The sequence below is a fragment of the Lonchura striata genome, chromosome 3 (assembly GCF_050655825.1).
Source record: "Lonchura striata isolate lonStrDom1 chromosome 3, ASM5065582v1, whole genome shotgun sequence".
Classification (NCBI taxonomy): domain Eukaryota; kingdom Metazoa; phylum Chordata; class Aves; order Passeriformes; family Estrildidae; genus Lonchura; species Lonchura striata.
This window is the reverse complement of record NC_140705.1, coordinates 24,043,735-24,065,263: the sequence shown is the minus strand read 5'-3', so window position 1 is coordinate 24,065,263 and position 21,529 is coordinate 24,043,735. Positions and strand designations below refer to the sequence as shown.

Here is a 21,529-nt window from a genome sequence, read left to right as displayed (position 1 = left end):
CAATTTTGAATTTTCTACATGAAACAGATATGACTGGTAGTGCTAGGTCTAGATATTATTGCAATACCTAGAAAAAAAAATGTTATTTATAAAGCAAAGAAAAATTATTTGCTATTTCAGTACAAGAAATGAGGTTGCCACAGGTTTAAAACAAAGGATTAAAGTACTATTTTGCACCATGCATAATTTAAAAGTAAAGTCTATTGCTAGAAAATGTTATAAAGATCAAAATATAACAAAATTCAAAAAGTAACTGGAAAACTCATTAAAGAAGATTTAATCAAATATTGCTAGGAGAAGAAAATTATTCAGGAAGTCCCTAAGATTCCATTAGTTGAAATACAAGGGAAAAAATTCTCATCCACATCTCCTTTTTTTCCCTAAGCATCCATTGGTGATCACTGTCACTTGAGCAGGCTCCGTGATTTCTCTTCTGACACTTCCTCAGAAATTTTGGCTCCAACAAGATGAAATTGTGATCAGAGCTAAAATGAACATCTGATATATAATCTCCCTTTCTTACTTGATCTTACCCTTTTCACTCATTGAAGCAGCTTTGACATAAAACAGAGTGTAAGAAGGAAATAGATGCTAGAATCTTTTTTTGCATTTAAACAAAATTGTACAAGTGGAATATTAAAAGAGTTCAAGAACCAGCAGCTGACTCTACTCCTGTCATATACCTCAAGATTCAGCATGACTCTGTAGTTTGGGATTTGGCCCATGGGTTTACAAGTAGTATCAGGATTTGCAGCTGCTTAAAACAAGTGTGTATTCAGCACAGAAAAAAAAGCCAATATAGCTCTGTAGAAGCAATGCAGCCTTGTAAAAAGATATGGACTGGAGTTTTTTTCAAAGGATTAAGACAGTAAATTATACAATTTTGTACTTGTGCAAATTTTGAAAAACAGTGTATCACTGCTGTGCTTTACATACCAGCTGACTCTCAGTTACTATAGGCACCGATTTGTAAAGGTTGGCCTGCAAAAAAGATGAATATATACAGTATTACATGCAATACCTTTGTGATTATAATGACAGAAAAAATTCAGGTACAGCGCTAGGCTTAACTTAGCTACAGAAGATTGTCCCACTGGCACAGTGGTATGAAAGAATGTAAAACATTATTCTTTCCAGTTTATTTCTAGATATAGCCAAATTCCTGTTAAGATTTTAGGAATTCTTTTTTCCAAGTGCAACAAAATTTCCATTTTTCATCCTGGCCTAATCTTGAAATTTAAATCTTATTTTTCTGAGCCTGCCATTTTCTGTTAATTTGCAGCACCAATGTTATTAACATTATGAATAGTACTGGGTTAAGTACCTTCTCAATCTTTTCTCACTTTAGAGTAGGAGAACCAAAACAATCCTACTTAAGCATACATGTCAATAATATGGACATTCATTTTTCCAATTAATCAGGAGAAACTCCTGTCTAGAGAATCATTGTATTATTATTAAAAATCAGCAGTATCATCCCTAAAGCCAACAGAGATACATTATTATTAAATGGTGAATAGAATCATATCAAACACCATACAGTTTTAAATGCCATTAAATTACAACTGTAATACTTAGTTGTCAGCTGGTATAAACTGAAGTTTTTATACTTTTTATACACTCATGTTTGTACAATCATATACATCCTTAAAAGTTTCTGAAGTTCATGAGATGAGATGCCACAGGTTTAAAACAAAGGACTAAAGTACTATTTTGCACTATGCATAATTTAAAAGTAAAGTCTATTGCTAGAGAATGTTATAAAGATCAAAATATAACAAAATTCAAAAAGTAACTGGAAAAATCCAGTTACTGGATTTTTTACATTATCATTACTGATAAACAAATTTAAGCTCCTCTTTTAACCAAAAATGCCTTCAAAGCAATATTTTGACAAGCATCTCAGTATTAGATGTCATAAATACAAAAAGAAGATAACTCTATGGAAAACCATTTCTGTGTGTCCTTCCTCTAATGGCCAGAGGACAAACCACCACCTGGATTATTAACTGGGGCAGAAATAGCCTTTTTATATCCTACTAAGAAAGCAGAGTGAGAGAGGAGGGAAGAGCTGTGATGCACCTATGCTATTATAGACACCTGATACATCCCTCAGGAGACTCTGCTGCAGCGTGCACCAATGGCAGAGTACATGAGAGCCTGGACCCATCAAGTTCAGGCACCACAGCCCAGTCTGGGGACCCCAGTCTGTCTCCTGACACACAAAAAATTCAACACACCTGTACAATTTATAGGAAAGATTTGCCTTCCAATAAACCTGTGTTATTCCCAAATGTATTTTTAAATAGGGATTTATTTCATTAATCTAGAAAATTCTGGTGGAAACAGAAAAAAAGTGTTTGTAAGGGTGATTTTCCATGCAATCCCTAGGCTTCCCTAACTGGATTCCTGAATTTATGGTATATGTCCATATTTCAGTTTTGGGAGCTGGAGATTTGCACTGGAGTGTTAATAAATACACTCTGTTCTCAAAGACTACCTCTGAAGTACACTCCTTTATTTCATTAAAAAGCTCTCCTCTGATATTATTCCTAATTAGTATGAGCCAGCATAATCTGTCAAGCAAAAATCACAGTATGCAATAAAATATGCATACTGCCACATTCAGGAAGCAAAATAGAATTGATCAGTCAAGCATTGTGCTGGCATAAAACTGGGAGATCTCTGTTGCTTTGCCAGTACTGCTTTGATTTGAGATTCAATAGAAATTCTGAATGATGAATAGGAAGCTGAGATTTCTCACCACATGACTAAATGAGTTGCAAGTAAAATGTGGAACCTGCAGTAACTGTGTCTGCTATAGAGAATTAATATGTTAATTGGGTTTAATGTTTCAATAATTGAACAAATTACTCAATATAGATATTTTCAACATATGTTGGACTGTGTGTGTATGTGACAAAACAGCTTCAATTCATCTAAATGGTGAGTTTTCAGACAGCTCTGTATCTTGGAAAGAAAAGTTTGGATCAGCCCCAGATTCTGAAGGATAAGCAAGAACTACAGGACTTCTACCAAAGCAAGTCCCCTATAGTGCAGGCTGAGTCCAAAGAAATGCACCCTTCAGCACCCATAACAAACAGTCTGTACATCAAACAGCTGAACTCCTGCCCCAGGCTTGAAGGAAGCAACAACAAAGAAGTGTGTGAGGAAGTCAATTTTAACATCATATTCACACAGGTAAAATTATCAACAGACACAGCAGTGGAGAGACTCCAGCCAGGATGGATTTACTACAGTGGGAAGACATCTCAAGTCTCAAATGTCAGCACTGTAATATCTGTGCTTGTTTATGCTAGTCAACATCCAGTATCATAAGTAGATGCTTGTTCAGACTCATCCAGGATTGTTGAGGAGCAGACAAAGTAAGCATTTTTGCATGCAAAACATAAAGGAATTGTAAAAGTACTTACATATCTGGTTTCTCGCCCAGCTGCTCTCTGCAGTGTTGTTGACATCTTGTAAAAAACCAAATGGATATATAATCAATATATTGAGTTAATCTGAACAGTAACTCCAAGAGATTTTCAACATTCTGAGAATTTATTATTTGCTCAAATTCAGGAAAACTTAAGTTTTCCAGAAATATTCACACCATACATGAGACTAAGTAATATTTAAACTTTGCTTTGTATGTTCATTTTACTGCTCAAAAACATTGATCCTGCTCTATTGAGGATGGCATTTAATATGACAAAATGTTTATTATTAGATAGCCATAGATATCATTGCCCCATGTAATTGAAGTTACATTTGCTCACAGAATACAAAATATTACATCTCCATGTTGTCATTTGCAAGAATTTGCTTTAATTTGACTAATCCATAACAAATCTAAGGGATTTACTTATCAGCTCTTTTTTTCTTCCATGTCTATGACCTTCTTTTACCCTCTGTTAATCACTTTTTGAGATCCTCAACACTTTTAGCTTAGTCCCTATGCTGCATCCTATTAAGCTCACCTTTTGCCCCCCTTTATTTGATTTCATGACTGCTAAAAGATCCATTCTCAATTGCCCAAGGAAGTGATTTTTTGGATACTCTAACTCAGCTTGGTAGCAGCATTTTAACCACTCCAGATTCTTCAGGCATTGGAAATCACACTCAATTACACTGTCTGCCCATCCTTCTCCTGCTATCACATTTCTGTCTTTCAGCCTCTTGGAGTCCATTTCACCACTGCATGCTGACTGACAGAAGTACTTTCAAAAAGTACTTTACAAAAAATTGTATATTCAATATAGCCACTGAGAAGTGCTGGACCTATGCCCTGTTCTTGCATGGTGAACAGGACATTCAGCAGGATATTTTGGATGGATTAACTTTTTGGTATGTTCATCTGCCAGAAATTCCTTTCCTCCCATTTTCATTTGTATTTCTGCCATTTTCAATTTTGTATAGCTGCAATGAGTAACTTTAATTTACCTGAAGCAAACTGAATACAAGACCTTCTTCCCTTGGTTAGTCATCCTTCTGAACCCAGAAGGCATATCATCATAACTTAATGAAACCAGAAGTTTAGAAATAGAAAATTAACCCTGGCTCTCACTAGCTACTTCTTAGTTATCCAGGAGAAAGAGATATTGCAGACATCCTTCTTCTGGGAGGGGTGAGACTTAAAATGAAATCAGGTCTTCAGAACAAGTCCACCTATTAATTTAATACTCTCATTATTTGAAAATAAATAATGAACTTGAAAAAACCCTATGTTCTGAATGATGCTTCCGGCTACCAAAGTTGCTTTGTAGTAAGGACACACGGATGGGATGAAGCCTGGAAGAAAGCCAGAGACCCTGCCATATGTCAGGCAAGGTATGAGAGATTTTTAAGCCTCTGAAGCCTTAATACACTCTTTTATAATATATCTCCTCTGACTTCAGGAAAGTGTCCTGCAGCAAAGACTGCACTGACTCCAGGGCTACAGTTCTGTTCTTCCGTGCTTTTCTAGCCACCAAACACTTTTGATTCTGCATTTCTCAGCTGCGGCTCTGAGTTGCCATTGGATTTACTGTCACAGCAGTCCCTACTGCCTACTGATTTTGTCTGCCTTTATAATTACTTGAAAAGAGCCCTTGCTGTGGACATGGTATTATTCACCTACCTTGCCAACATCTGACTCTGTGTTCATCTGCAGAAAACTTGGAGAAGACTCACACCGGCGCTGGAAAATTATTTTCAACAGAGAATGGACATATTAATGACAGGAGACAAAAGGAAAGGAAGAGAGTAAGTTGATCCCACATACTGACGGGTTACCATAGTCAAGGGGTCCTGCAGGACTTGATCAATGACAGCACACAACTCTTCTGTTTGTTGTCTGAGCTGGGCAGGGGAGCACATCTGAAAAGGGAGGACGGATCACTCAGTTAAACTTTGCTTTTTGCTTTCAAATATAGATCTGAAAGATAAATAACATCACTACCTCTGAATGAGTGTCCAAAGCAGGGCCTTCAGTCACACTAGCAGGCTCCGTCGGCTCTTCTAATGCCTGCAATTCAAGAGGTATTGGTGTGATACTGAGCTGAAAATTTTGAAAACCGAGCAAACATACAATTTTTCCAGTACTCTTTTTCCAAAGGTGGCACTTTCTTTTTCACCATGGAAAGATGGAAAAGAAAGAAATTACAGGCCTAGTGATATTCTTTAGGTTACCAAAACCTGATTCAGAATGTAGATATGAGTTTACAGAGAAGAGAGTGTTCAAGCAGGGTGAATCATGTCCACTTTTGGAAAATCAGAAACTACCACTTCTAATTGTCTTCTCCTTCAACAATGCCCCCTCCTTCACGGTAAATGTGCCATGGTGAGTGTGCAGTGTGTGCCACAGAGGTGTTTGGGGCTGCCTGCTGTGTGCCAATAGAGAGTTACCACCTGTGAGCAGGTGGACAAGGCAGGGACCCAAACACACAGGAGGCCCCTTCTTCTTCAGAAGATGTTTTCTGTAAAAAGTGTCTCCTGTTTAAAGAGGATGGTGATTTCACCTTGCAACATAAGTAGTGTATGCCATTCTTGGGTTTTAGCCTGAAATTAGAAATGTATGAAGCAAAATATGTTTCATACTATATTTGTGATCTCACAGTAAGCATGTATGCTCCGAAACAAAACACTAGCTGCTTGTGTTTGGCTATACCACTCACTTTCCTATACCAGTACTTGGAGCAGGTTTGAGAACAGTGGAAATCAGTTTGCCAATCCCTTCACTTTATAAGGGTCACAAAACACCCTCAAAAGCCAAAATCCACTGCTCAGTTCCCTTTTCATCTTCATCCAGCATCTGTGAAGCACATTCTCCCTGCCATAACCCGGTTTTGCTTTGAAGTGATGTTCAAATAGACACCGTGCTGAGACCAAAAATTACTCTGGAAGCCTGCTGATGTGTCTGCTTAAGCTGGACTACAGGGAAGGGAACTGCAGGGTGTGTGGAGTTTTTTTGTTTAACACAAATTTTTTTAAGATTTCATTTTGTTTGTTGTGTTTTGTTTTGTTTGGGGTTTTTTTTAAAGTATAAGAAAAAAAAAGGGCATTCCAGTAAAGCCCTTTTTCATGCATGTGGGATTCTGCATGAATGAACTGGTCCCACTGAGGTGGGTATGAGAGCTGCCAAATACAGGAGACATATGGACGAAAATGTCAGAATCTTTAAAAAATAAAAAACAAAATAAGCATACTTATTTCTGAGTTTTACTCTGCTGACTACATTTGTTTTCTTTCTTTTTCCAGCTACTGGCCGCATACATCTGTGTACACCTAAGCAAAAAGTTAATGAAAATTTACTTTTAATATTATTGTAATGCCACCCACAAATGATCTTGCACAAAAGCACATTTATGGAACACCATGTCTTCTACTAAACTTAAAAGTGGCTGCTTTCCAAACATTTCTTTTTTTTTCTCTATCTCTTGGCAAATGTGTTGGCCTTAGAGTAATTGTAGCTCAAAAGGTGAAAAGTAAAAGTGATTTACTTTGATATACAGAAATTAATGTAATCTTATCCCAAGACAAAGATAAATAGTCTTTCTCATCTCTGAAGTCTCATCATTGCGACCCAGTTAGAGTTTCAAAAAGACACACAGTCCTATTGAAGAGGAGGACTCAGCCAAAGAGAGCTCAGTACTGCACTGAATATACAGTACCCCTGGTTCAATAAGTAGTAAAATTAAGTAGAAGAGTCATTTCAGTACATATTAGGGTCAGGATTGACAAAACAGCCTGATGTAGAGGGATGATAAGTTTGATTATGAGCTGGAAAAAGGAAAACTTTTAATCATTCATGGATTTGGAATGGGGAATTATCTAAGTTTCCAAAACCCCCAAGAAACCAGTGAGATAATAAACATAATAAAGGGATTGTTAAGAAAAAAACTACTAGTTTCTATTTCATAGTCACTTCATCAGAATAGTTGGTGAACAAAATCAAGGCTGAGAAACAGCTACCCTGAAGATATGGGGAATCTTTCCAGAGGAATTACAGCTACATCCAGAAGTCTCTATTCAGAACCAAGATTGGCTAATTTAAGAATCCATTAGTTTCAGAAACTGAATTCCCATATATCTTTCCATTTTGGAGCCTTCAGTGACAAAGGGATTCAGGTGAGCACAGCACCAAGGTCTGTGCTCTCCACACACACACAGCTCTGATATACAGCATCATGCAGGCACCACGCTAGAAAAAGCTGCAGTGCTCTCCTTTTCTGTACTTTTGGGAAAAGAAAAGTTTAACCTTCAAACCAATTAATCTAATTTCATTCACTCTTTCACCTCTTTAATTCTTCTTTTTTCTTTCTTTTTTCTTTTTCCTATTTTTCATTTTTTCTTATTTGGACAGCTGAGCTTTCTAAAGAAAGAGTAGAAACAGGAAACTATATGTTCTGTAACTATCCCTATCAACTCCACAAAGATAAATGGTTCTGTTCAATCAAAACACATCTCAATTTTTTTCCCAGCATGCATTCTTTCACGTTTCCACATAGAAAAATAAAGAGATAAAAATGTACTACTACATTCTAAAAATTACTGGTGTCATCATGCAAAAATGTTATGATTAATTTCTATCTACATACTGCTGATTAACACTATCAACAGTACTCAAGATTCACTTCCTATGCTGATGGTCTAACAATATTAGAAGTGGAACATTCTTATTTAGACATTCAGATTTTTGATTATATATGAAATAACAGTGGTACCACAATTTGAAAGAACATTGTAATTTAGATAATGAAAATGTAAAGCAATATAAATTAAATAACTAGCTGCTGAACCACTATTTCTTTTTCCTTGAAAAGGGCAATTTTGGGGTGTGATGCATTTGTGCCATTAACATCACTGATGTCTACAACCCTTCCCTTCTAATTCTTCCTTTTTTGATTGCTAAAACTGTATCAGAGCTCAAAGAATACTGGTAAATGATCCAAACACAATCTCCAGTATTTCGTTAGAAGACTGAAAAGTCCAGACAACATATAGGAAATACAGGATATCATTTCTTCCACCAACAGACCACATCAATAGAAAGAAAAAAAAAATGTGACCTAGATATGACATAGCTTTCTTCTTACTGTATTCTGAAAACCCTGGACTGAGCATATTTTTCCCATCTCTATCTTTTCCTAAGCCCTCAGCAGTTGCAAAAAAATCTCACTGCACAATGGAACTTCACATACCATTATTTCCTTTAACTTCTTTCTTGAAGGTTCTAGGGGATTATACTGATTTTTTTACTGAAACTATACCTACTATTTGCTGTCCTATAAAATCATTATTACTGAAAACTGCAAGGCCCATGAAAAATGAGTGATCTCATAGGCTGCTCCTACATTGACACATTTTATTATTATTACATACAAACTAGGTCTTTTGTTTAGTCCTACAACTGCACAAATTATTGCCTTTCTTTTTTACCATGAGGTATTTGTCTCTAGCCTTGAGAAACACTCAGATGTGAACACACAATCTAGATGCAAAAAAAACCCAACATACCCTCTTTACCTTCTTTTTTTCCTTCTGTATGCAGAGGAAAATACCTTTTTCAATTTTTTTCTTCCACAAGGAGAATATGCCGCACTGCCTTTAGTCTGTTTTTGCAGGTGATGGGATGCAATTGCCAGATCTTTGATGTTTTCCAAGAAGTGTAACAAAATGTGGAAAGACTCTTTTACTTTTTCTACATTTACTTAGAATTGAAATTATTGTTGTCTGCTCATAATCAGTTGATAAATGCTATCCAAATGAGCAACGCTTGCACCCCTTCTATCCATAGCCAGTCATACCTAGTGTTTTTCAGAAGACTCAGTAAGTGTGGGATAAGCCTCAGCTGTGAAGCAGATTTGTTTCATGGCTCATTCCATCATCCTGGGTTGTGCCACACTTCATTCTCAGTTCAGGCTGAGGGAAGTCTGAGAAGAATATTTGCAGCACCAAGTCTGTATGCTCTTGTTTCCTTTCCATCAAAATGATGCTCAAGCAAGGGAAATTCACACCAATCAGGGTGGATGTGTAGTTAGCTGAACAAATACAGCAAACCTATATTCACCTGCATAGAACTTGCTGTAGACCAAAGATGACTGAACTGTTAAGGGACCACTTTTTTGGTTTGTAAATCGAAAGCCTACAACAGTTTTTGGGTTACATATCAAATTCTACATAACCCCAAAGATGAAGTTGTACTTGTTTTAAAAGACTATTTTTCAAGGCCCTTGAAAGAAAGAAAGAAGGAATTCATAGGCTGCTCCTATATTAGCACATTTGGTTATTATTACAGACAAACAAGGTCCTTTATCACTCTACTACTGCACAAATTATTGCCTTTCTTAACATGAGGTATTTAAAGTTGTGAATTTTGCTGTAAACTTCTCATCTATCCATTTTGACTAAAAGACACTGTAGTTGATACTTGATAAATACAACCTCTAAATAACAGACATATTACTTTGTAAACAATACCCAGTTCAGAAGGGAATTTTGAATTAGACTCTGACCACATCCATATAATTGTAGAACTTACACAAGAGTGAGTGTCTGTAGAAGTGTGACTCACTGTCTCAGTGTTAATAAGGCCAGAAGGAATGACAGTGCTCACCTAGTATGATGTCTTTAAGCGACAGGACTATCTGCAATATAAGAAGCCAGAAAATTGTCCTGTCTCGATTTTTCAATTTTTGTGATGAAAAGCCTATTTCAGTCTCCAGCAATTTTTTATAATGGTTAATTAATTATTTCTGTCAAATTTTTGCCTTATGCCTATATTAAACTTGTTCAGCTTCCTCTTCTGGCCAGTGGATCCTAACATCCTCCAGGCTGAAGAGCTCAGTATCACAGTCTGTGGTCCTGACTCAAAACTCTGAATTTGTGAGTCTGTGATGGCACTGCTGAGTGACCCTCATTATCACCAATTCATTATCAGCATCTCTGCTGTCCCTGCTCAGGCACTGTGCCCTGCTGGGGAGGACATTGTCCTGACACCCTTGCTGCCAACTCGGCTCGCCGTGGAGCAGCCCCCTCTTGCTGCTCCCTGACAGAGCCTGACCATGCTAAGGGTAAGTCCCTTAAAAACAAGTCTTGTTCTGGCTGTGAAGGAAGTTACAGCCTAATCTTCTAAGAGATAACCTGGATGGCACTTTTTCTGAGCCGAGAACAAAAATTATGTGAGAAAAATCAGATTCATACAAACTCAAACAGCTGGGAAGTGTGCCAGTGAGGAGATTTGATGAGATTAAGCCACTTCTGGGTTTCTCAAAGTATACACATATATAGCAAATCAGCCTTTTCTTCTCTACTAAGGGGCACACAGTCAAACAACTCTGTTTGAGGAAGAGTACTGTAGGATAAGAACAACATGTTCTAGAAAAAACATTAAGGTGATGACAGACTAATGGTTTCATAAGCAGAAGCTGAAAAACTTTTCCAGTTTAAATGAAAGCATCTACACAAACGTAAAAGAAACTTGAGAAAGAAAGTTAAACACCAACAGGAATTTAGAGGCAGTCAAACCATTGCACCTTATATGGCACGTGAGGAGCAGTTTTCTGTTGTGGGACCCAATTAATACTGCAGATGAATTGTTACTCAGGTCACCCACAACACAATTCTTACTAATTTTATTTCTCATGACCACTGAAATTAAGTAATATCATTACTCAGACAGTGGGAAAAAGTTGACTTCTGATAACATGCATTTCTAATTTAATCATATAGCAAAACACCTTTGGCTAAAAAGTATATTTAGCACCTTTGGCTAAAAAGTATATTTTAGCACCTTTTTTAGCACCTTTGGCTAAAAAGTATATTTAAAATTGTGTTGTTTTTGTAATTATATAATAATTATTTGAATGTTAATAAAATATCACTTACGCAGTTAAAAATCTTACTGTCCTAAATCTCACTCTATTTAATGCTGTTTATAAAATGCTTTGTATAAAATATAACACAAATCACTGCTGTTATATAAAATATAACATAATATAACTACTACTATACATAAAATAACATAACTACTGTTGTTGAACTAGAATGCACAATAAGTTCCCCACCCAACATTTTTAGGAGAATATTTGGAAATTAAGACTTGTTACAATGGGGCCCAAGTGTCCATGTGACTACTTCGTGCTTTCTCATAGGAGTCATACTCTACACTCTTATCAGCTGACACAACAGGACCAGTTTAGAAACACTACAATTAGCTGCTGCTGCAGATCAACAGGCAACTGTTATCCATAACTCCCAAAATGGCAGAAAGCATGTACTCAGGCAATGCTGAAACATACACTTACAAAGTTACTTAGTCAACAGTCTCTCCTGAAGGCAAATCCTATAACAGAGAATTGATTTCTTATTAGTACTACATGACCGCTTTCACTACTGAAGGATACATCACAGCTAAGATATTCAGTAAATCCGTGGATAACTAAAAGTCTATCTAAACATTAGAGTCATTATTTTTTCCGCAGATGCTGGTATTAGACTGCACAAATCAGTTTTATGTATTTGGGATAAGTAACATGCAGGTTGTGAGTCAATGCCCCAGAGAGCTCTAGCAAGACCATGAAAAGGAAATACATTTTCTTATGAAAAAGTGCAATCAGACAGCTGACATAAACCCACTGGTTCACATTAGGAGTCTGATTTTAGAGTGAATATCCTGTACAGGGTCACCTACCTGGCTTGGGTTGCAGAGTGGTGCAGTCTCAGAGTACACAAACAGTGCCTTTCAGGTGAAGTCAACCATGAAGTGGTACTTCAGGAGTCCACCAAATACTTCCACCCACTAACAGGCTTTCTGCTCAAACAAAACCCTCCCAAAATACATTCTGTAGGGGTGTAGAATCTCCTGCATCAGCTATTTTCCTTTACAGAGTCGTTTCTATTGCACCACATTGCAAGCTAAAGCAAACATAACCTTCATTAGTGCATTCAAGATTTAATTAAGGGAAGGATCAGGTTTTATGCAAAATATTAAGAAAATCATTCAAGATTAAAATAATATTGGAAAAGAAAGGAATGTCTTTTTTTCTGAAAAATAATCTGATTGATAGCACTTAACTGATAATTACTAGATCACAATCCGTAAGATTTTAAGGAAAAATTATCATCTTCAAATATTGTACATGTTAAGTTCAGTCTAACCAATAACTTTGAGTTTTGTAAACTACTAGTGAAATCAACTGAGCTGTATATGTGAATAAATATTTAGATGTGTAGTCAGGAATTCTTAAAGAAATTAATCAGAGGCTAAGTTCTTCAACTAGGTCCTGAACAGAAAGCTTTTTCTGATAAACCTACAAACTGAATATTAGTATGATTAAGCATGTCTTTAAACATGCAAGACACTTAGCTCATTGATCATTAGAGAAAATTTTTGTTAAACTTAGCTGTTATTTTGAGTAAAAATAATTTTGGAAACATATTTTTTAAATAAATGTCCATGGGTATTTTGAACCCTTAATGCAAAGCTTAAATTTTCAATTGACTTTCCCAGTTGAATTGTCTGAGTAAGACTATACACCCCTACCTCTGTTGACTGTGACTTTGGTAGTAAATCGATGCATTGAAGCCTGGGGTTTGAATCTATCTGCCTGTCCTACTGAAAATGATTGTTACCACAAACTACATACTGGGAATGGCCCACTGGCTAGCTCTCACAGTGCTCTGGAAGAATGGAAGTTAACAGGTCAAAACAATGCCCAGGATGATTCTCAGTTTAACTAGACAACAGGTCAAAATATCATATTTTTGGTTGTTAAATGTATAAGCACAGCTGTCCAATAATCATTAACTGACCAAGATCTACTGATTGTCAGGTCCCAGAACAGCAGTACTTCAGACACTTTCCAATAACAAAACAGATTTTGAAATGTTGCAATAAAAGGTAATTCCTTTAGGACACTGGGATTTTTTCCTTTTTTATACTAAATTGTTTTCAGAAATTCAGATTAGTGAAACTGATCTTCAGTGAAAGTGGTTGACCCTGTAAAATGTCTGGAATTATAATCCTGTGTAGTTAGTTCCCAGAATTCACATTCTGCAGTATCCCCCAACTGAAAAGTCAGAATTTGTACACAAATTAAATGGTCTCAAATATACAACGCAATGCCCATGCCTTTGAGCAAACACTAACCTTCTGTTCCATAAGCAATGTGTTTGTAGGGATTGCTGCAAATGCCTTGTAGCTTGTCTTGATCTTGTACTGCTAAAAGGGTAAACCAGAAAGCAGGAACAGAAGTAAAACAAGGTAGAAGAGAGAGAGGGAAGAGAGGGGAATGGTACGACAGAACGAAAGACAATTACAATCATCTAGCAGACACATTGCAACAAAACAATGCTTATGTATTTCCTAGAAAAACTATTTCTTTTTTAAAATCTAGTGTTTCTGTTAAGGTTTTAAAGTCTGGTAACATACATATTTTGTTCTTAGTACGACAAAGAAAATTCCCTCTATGTTATAGCTTCCAAAATAAGTTTAATCACTTTCTGCGTATTGCCACCCTTAAATGAATATCAGGGGAAGCTGTAAGTTTTTTTCCAAGTTTTCTTGTGAATGGATATGAAAATGCACAGCTACTTCTATCACTACATCCATCTCAACAACTTTTGCTGAGTGGTGTAATCCTGAACCATGAAGTCAGAGGGGTTTCTGTGATTGGCTCTCATGAGACTGATTATGATCCTTAAATGCTAAATTGCTTGCTTGAGTGGATAGGTCATTTAAATCTTCATGTATCTTTTCATCTCCTGAATAAATAACTCTACCACCCAAACAAAATAAGTATAGGAACTTTCACACTCTAACAAAACTAACAGAACTGCCAATCTAAACCATACAAAATGTAGGGGTTTGGGTAAAAAAATTCTAAGATCAACCTTAAAATCTATTATTTTCAAATAATTTATATTTTAGATTATATTTGCCTGGTTATTTTTAAATCTTTACAAATCATATTTTTTACATTTCTTTGCAAATATAGAGGCTGAATTCAGTAATTTTTAAAAGATTTATGAGATTGTTCTATACTTATAGGAGTTCAAGAGGTAGGATTCTTAATCACATGACTGTTAGAACTTTTACTATTACTATTATTATTATTATATTAAATAGGTTTTTGCTACATTGTTCCCTTACAGGCAAAAATTTTACAAAAAAGTCATAAATTCACACAACAATAGACTTTTAAGTTAGTGATTGATTATTTTTGTGACTATCAGTCAGAAACAAGGTTATTTGTTAATCAGGTCAGCTTTTTAATGTACCATTACCTGCAACAGTAAATACTGGTGATCATGAGATATCAGTCTGAAACAGCATGTTGCACTTTGAGTCATTCTTTTGTTTACTCTTTATTTTTTTTATATCTACTAAAGGTCTAGATGACAGCAGAGTGGGCAAAATTTTAGCTAAGATAAGAAATTAATCCACACACCTGTCTTGAAATAGTGTAGGGCAGAACCCTTGAATTCTTTCTATACATAATATTGTTTGCTTTTGGCTTCGCTCAGTTGGAAACTAGAGAATGAGTCATTCAAGAAGTCCGTAATCACAGCAATCATACTGAATGAACAGATTGACAAAGCAGACGAATGCAAATGCTGGAATTGAACTTTTTCTATTTTTCGGTGGGAGGGGCTTTAGAGCTTGGGACTGTCATTCATATGAGATTTAGTGATTCTACTTGGATGTCTACCATTCAGTTTCTTCAGTCAACACTAATGCTTTTTATAATCATAGGCATTTCTATAGAATTAATCTAATCCCCAAAGTAGGCAAATGGAAAGGTAAAATAAAATTATCTTCTAAATACACCATATTCTCTCCATTAACTGTAATAGAATAACCAAAATTGTGCTTGGAGGTGTAATTGTCAAATGTCAAAAGTCATGTGAGTTGAATCCTGCCCTTTGAACATTTAGACAGCAACACTGCATAGCTCCATAGATATATTTATGCACATACAAAAACTATATGCAAAAGTTTACTTATGGATAACTAAACTTATGTCTAGTTCTTTTAAACTAAAATAAAATACTGATCACTGAGATGGAAGACTGAATTCCAAATATTAAAATAGGCATGTTCACAAAATGCATTCTTGTTTGATTGTAATTGAAATCCAACTAAAATTGCATCACTGAACATGTGAAATATGTCTTCACCATCTCTTAGGCTTTTACATATGATGAAATGTGCATCATATATGAAAAGAGAACTACGATCACTTTGAGGTTAGTTGTACTATTATATTAACTAAACAAAGACACAACAGACTCTTAAAATCTAACTGCTTTCATGTGCTTCATGATTTCCAAATACTGTAGAACCTGTGAGAAATGTGCTATATTTTGTAAGTCTGAGTCGAAAGTCTTTAATTCAGTTTCTCATCTCTATAAATATGTTTCTTTACACATTCTTTCATGGTTTTTAAAATTATTTTTTCAATGCCTAAATACATTTAATAATCTGCTTCACAGGAATCTAGCAGCAATTTTAAACAGCCACGGCCGGTTACGTCTGTTGGCCTGCACCATGGTACAGCCAAAAGTAGACCAATTCCAACATCAGAGCTCGGACAAACGTCAGTCTGGGGAGTTTGAGGGAAAATGTCCCAGCTTTTTTTGTTCAAATGATCACCTAGGGCACCCACAGGGCACTGCAAAATGTGCTAGATGTGCTATAAAGGCTTAAAATCAGTGACCAACCTTGGTACGACAGAGCTCCTCATGAATAATCTTTCCTATGTTATGGTAGGTTTTGCAGCTGTGGTGAGCTCCATGTTGCTAAAGTCAGTTTGGTCCCCAACTGTTTTGGGTAGATATATTCCTGAGCATGCCTGAGCTACACTGGAATAGGAAAAATCAAAGACTATGGAAGCATGATATCCCATGAAACCATTACAAAGTCTTTTCAAAACAGAAAGCTAGAAGTTCTTATTCTAACAACTGTTCCTGCAGAATTTATCTGTCCCTACCCTATTTCACTGTTCATTTTGCTATATTAGGTCCATGAGAACATTATCAAAGGATCTACAAAGTCTAGGGAGAGGGCTTTTATTTCCTCTGGTCACCCAAAGCTGACACTTCACACTGATCTGTGGATTTATGTTTATATTCACTTCGCAAAGCATTCCCATTTTTAAATCATTAACAAATATAAACCAAGGGAAAACACGTGCTTTTATATATATATATATATATATATATATATTATATATATATATATATATAAACAGTTAAACAAATTAATAGGTTATCCTTTCATTTGAGTTACTTGCTGCATGTCCGAATTCTGGTTTAATAGATGTTTGTTTAATGTGTATCTTAATGTTGCTGCAATGATTGTTGAAGCAACATTAAGGTTGAAAAATTACACATGCCAAATTATACACACCAAAGGCAAGCACTTTTAGATGCTTTTTCCCTTGATGTTCACTTAACACTTTCATACATTAAAAGATTTTGTCATGTGTCAACAGCTATCAGATAAAGCAATCTGCTTTTTGTCTAGTTATAAAGTTGAGCTGATTAGTATGAAAGAGACCTAAATGCTGCTTAGGATGTTAAAGTTGTCTTTCCTCAAAACTTTTCTTTTTTTCTCTGAAAATATACTGAGATTTGAGGCTCAAGTATCACTGGACAGCCTGCTACCATTAACGCATCAGCAAAATTTATTGAGCTATACCATAATCTAGGGATGGAAATAAGTGAGAGCAGAAGGGGGGTTGAATGGACAGTATTATTAACAGTGGGTGAAGTCTCCGACTCACATTTTAAAGCCATGAGAGACCTCTCTTGCACTGAACACCTTGCTGCATGAGATTTAGATATTTTAGGTCTTCCACATCTCCAGCTGAGTTAGCTTCGTCTACGTGATTAAAAATTAGACTGGACTAATGGTCCAAGTCTGTTATACTGGTGGACACTCTCCCAGTCTCCATGGGATGGTGAGGCAGTTTCAAAATTGCCACCATATTGCATGATAAAGCAGAATTAGTAGGAAAAGGGACAGAAGGAAAGACAGAAGTACAACAACCTCTGGGAATAATAAACCCAGGCAATAGCTCTGTGTCACAAGCAGAGAATTTCTTTACTGCCAGAGACCTCACAGTGCTTGATGCAGCAGCTAGCAGCAACAGCAACTGTTTCACAATCTGCAGGCTTGGTCATGCATTAGAGTTTGGTCGCAGGGTTTTTTTCTTGGAATTTCTACAATTTCATATCTCTTTTTGTTTCATTAACTAATACTGACAGAGTGTAACAACACTGTACAGCTTTGCTCAGCACAATGGCTCCTCTTGGCTTGTCTGGACTTTAAAAGAATCATTCATGACAATTGCTACTTCGTGCTGATTTTAACCTCTCATTTCCAATTAACATTTTTTTTATGTCACCCCTGCCATGGCCAAACTCTTAGGAGTACATCTGACACAACTTGATCTGGCAGGACAGGCTGTAATTTTGTGCTGTGAGGAAATAAATCAATAAACTATGATAGACTTTGTGTGATGGACAGAGCCAGATATGAGTTGGAGGAAGGGAACACAGCACAGGCAAAGCACAGAGATCAAAAAAAACTAAAAAAGAAAAGAGGTTGGGAAGCCTCCTGCAGCCCTGGTGCCTTCTGCAACAAACTCTTCCTTTTTGCATAGCAATTTCTCTTGTTTTCACCTACCTGCTGCATGTTTTTGGATACCCTTCCCTTCTCTTTCTTGAGATACACCTTTAAATCCACAGTGTGACTGGTTCCCAAGCCCTCCTGCAGCAATTGCCATCGTTGCTCATTCTCACTCTGCAATGGCTCTCCCGCCTTTGGGTGGATGACAAACAGCAGGCGCATAGCTGATCTGCCAGGTGTGAGACTGGTATTTGCAGTAGTTCAGGCTGTAGGAAACTTGGCTTTTCTTTCCCTCTCATCCTCTGTCTAGCACAACAAGATCAGAGGAGTACAAGAGAAAGGAAAGAAGCAGGAGACCATCCTTGTCTTCCCTTGCTGGCCTTTGGCCACAAAGTCTTTGCTCAGGCTGAGCTCATTATTGCCTCTGGGCTAGTCCCAGGGTGGCTAGGGTGAGGAAAGCCTCCTGGGAAGTGAGGAGGACAGAGGCAGGGTGGGGTGCTTGGGAATCACTTTTCAGTGGAACAGCTAGTTCACATCAATTACATTAAACTGCTCCTTGCTCGGCCCTGCACCTCAGATCACCATACTTCTACTACTTTCCCTGGGAACACATAAGGATTTACTTTAGAGTGGGGTGAATAGAATATGCTTCAAAGTTGATTTTTGATACACCAGGATTTTAGGCAAGCTTCACAAATATGTGTACCAAATGTACATCAAAGCCACTGCACACACACTCCATCTTTAGCAGTAAATCATCATACTCAAGAATAAAGTATCTTCTTTTTTATGCTAAAGCATTCCTACAATATCTTCTCCAAAATACAGAACACAGTGCTAGCCATTTGAAGGGTCAGATTTCATTTTCACTATCTTCACTATTGATACAAAACCTGTTCCTTTTCCACATTTTTTCCACATCCTGTTTATTTTGCTAGCATTCTGCAACATGGATGTGATTTTTTCCTACAGGGACAAAGAAATATAAAATAAGCATGCACCAAGAGTACCTTGGGTTTGATGTTTTCATGGTCAGGAGGCAGGGAAAAAGACTGTGGTGAAGTCAGCTCTCTGGGTCTTGATGGCAGTGTGCCTGGTGACTTGTCTGAGATGGGAGATCTGCACTTTAACACTGATGAGGTGGCAGAATGCTCAGGTCTCAGAGAGGAGTTAGACCTAAAATTAGCTTGCACCAATGAAGGACTAAATTGTAGTGGATGTGAATTGATATTACCAGTTTGTGGAACCAGTGGGGTGGAGTGAGGCCGTGGGAGAGACCACTGCTTTGAGATGCTAGAAGGGGTAGGAGAGGAGGCACTGATCTCCTGAACAGATGTTTGGGATGAATCTGATCTAGGTCTAGAAGGGGAGTGCAGAAGCCTTGGGGAAGGAAATAAGTGTTTTTCTGGGGGAGGAGACAATGTACCACTAGGACTGGTAGAAGCAAGCAAAGGATATGACCGACAAGTAAAGATGGGCGAGTAAGTGTGTACTCTCTGAGACTTCTGAGGTGCCCGGAACCTGGAGGCAGAATAGCCCTGCCTTTCTGGGGAAGGTGAGGTGGGGTATGCAAAGGAAGAGGGAGTTGGGGCACAAGGAGGATGCAGTGAAGACTGCAAATCTGGAGAGGCAACTGTTCTTCTATGGGAGGAGAGAGGGGATGACAAAGAATTTTGGCAGTCTGGAGAAAGTGATTGAATAGGAGGGTGCTTTTTAGGAGAAATGGACCTCACTTGCGGGGTGGGATCAGGCTTGGAAGGTAAAGGCAGATGCTGAGCCCATCCTGAAAGCCAATAATCCTCTTTGCTGGGGGAATCTGGCCTTATAGGAGGGCTTGAAAGAGATTTCTTGGGGGTTGGGGGAGTTGTTTTGAACTTTTGATCTATTGCAAGTGTTGAGGAACTAAGGGAGCTAGGAGAAAATGTGGGACAAGAAGCAGGAGAAAGCGGCCTCCGCTGAGAGGAGCCTGATCTCAGAACAGCAGTCAAGAGAGTCAGTCTGGTTGGCAGAGGGGATTTGACTCCTGACTTGGCTGAATTTCCTCTGGATAATGTTTGTGTGCAAGGCTCATTTATACTACATATGGTCGAAGAGGACCCGTAAAGAGAGGGTGGAGACAAAGGTTTAGGGCTAGGAGATAATGTATGTGTTATTACATGTACAGGGAGAGGAGAGAGAGCATTCAATTTTTTGGAAGAACTGCAGGATATAGACTGAGCTAAAAATCCTTGAATTTCAGTTGAACATGGAGGATTGGAGGAAAGATTTGGACTCTTTGCTGGAACACAGGATGTGGTGAAGCCTCCCATTTTGCAAATACAGTCAGGTTTATAGAGATTTGGTGTTTGTAGGTTATCAGACAATCGAGGAGAGGAGTACCAACTCTTTGATGCAGAAGAGGATATTTTAGACATTGAGGGAGATGCACTATGGGAAGCAGACTGAAAGTAGAGAGGTGAGTCTTGCTTAGAAAACCTGGTTGTTGACTGCCAGTTGTTACAGGAATCTTCCAGCGAAGAGGCTTGATTCATGTTAACCATGGCACCACACGCTACTTTCTGATTAATTGGAGAAATTAAGTGGACAGCAGGTGGTTTAGAGGAAAGATGATCAGAGGTAGAAAGAGTAGAAATTAACTGGAGAGAAAAAAAAAAAAACAGAATTGTTAAAATAGGTGAAACTTGTGGAACTGTTAACCACCCCATATTTCAGTCCTGTGGTCATGCGTATAGGGTTTCCATTAGTACTGCTGTGTAGGTTAAAAGCATTGGTCTGTTTTAAGATTGAACATAGAGCCTGATGGATAAGGTGTTTATGGGTAGGTGACTGACACAGACGAGCTATATGGTACTTTGGGTTTATGACACTTCAGTTTTGTTGATGTAAACAAGGTTGAAGCTATAGTATTTTTCCTTTTAGGTAAAACCCAGGACAGTAGTGCCATGAGTGTCTGGAATCATGTGATGCCATCCACATTATGTAAACACAATAGAAGATAAGAAAATTGCAATACTGTCCCTTCTCACTTTGCCTGTTCACTGGAAAATAGAAAATTGTTGAAAATAGGATTCAAGTCAAGTGTTCTTTTTCTCATTCAGTAAACAACTGAACTGCCCTTCTGCAGCACTGTGATATCAGAATGAGAAATTTGCTTGGAACAACTTCAATCAGACATCCAGTCTGCTTTTCACTTCTCCTGTCATTCACAGAGCAGAGCATTTGACAGTTCACAGGCATGTGAGAGTCCTTACCCCCTTCTCCATAGTCTTTCGATACACTAATAAAACAGTAATGAGCTCTTTCATGAGTGCCTTTTTTCTTGGGTCTATTCTAATTAGGATTTGTCAAAACTAATTAGAGCATACAAGTATATTATCAACCTGTTATACAGTTTCATGCTTCTAAAGAAAG

At 37.4% G+C, this 21,529-nt stretch overlaps 1 protein-coding gene across 19 annotated transcripts in view; it reads right to left on the bottom strand.

Moving 5' to 3' along the window:
- MLIP (muscular LMNA interacting protein) overlaps positions 1–21,529 on the bottom strand; it is a 108,371-nt gene that overhangs the window by 31,636 nt on the left and 55,206 nt on the right. For 10 of the 19 annotated variants that reach the window (XM_085574644.1, XM_085574633.1, XM_085574641.1 and 7 more), the window contains exons 4-11: positions 19,129–20,754; positions 18,176–18,310; positions 13,634–13,705; positions 5,444–5,509; positions 5,278–5,361; positions 5,123–5,182; positions 3,435–3,479; positions 937–981 (exon numbers count right to left, since the gene is read on the bottom strand). In XM_085574644.1, coding sequence (XP_085430770.1) covers positions 937–981; positions 3,435–3,479; positions 5,123–5,182; positions 5,278–5,361; positions 5,444–5,509; positions 13,634–13,705; positions 18,176–18,310; positions 19,129–20,754 — 2,133 coding nt within the window. Of the gene's footprint in view, positions 1–936; positions 982–3,434; positions 3,480–5,122; positions 5,183–5,277; positions 5,362–5,443; positions 5,510–12,175; positions 12,400–13,633; positions 13,706–18,175; positions 18,311–19,128; positions 20,755–21,529 lie in introns of those variants that run through there. The other 9 variants (XM_021551162.3, XM_077782374.2, XM_085574639.1 and 6 more) reach the window with 6 other exon arrangements.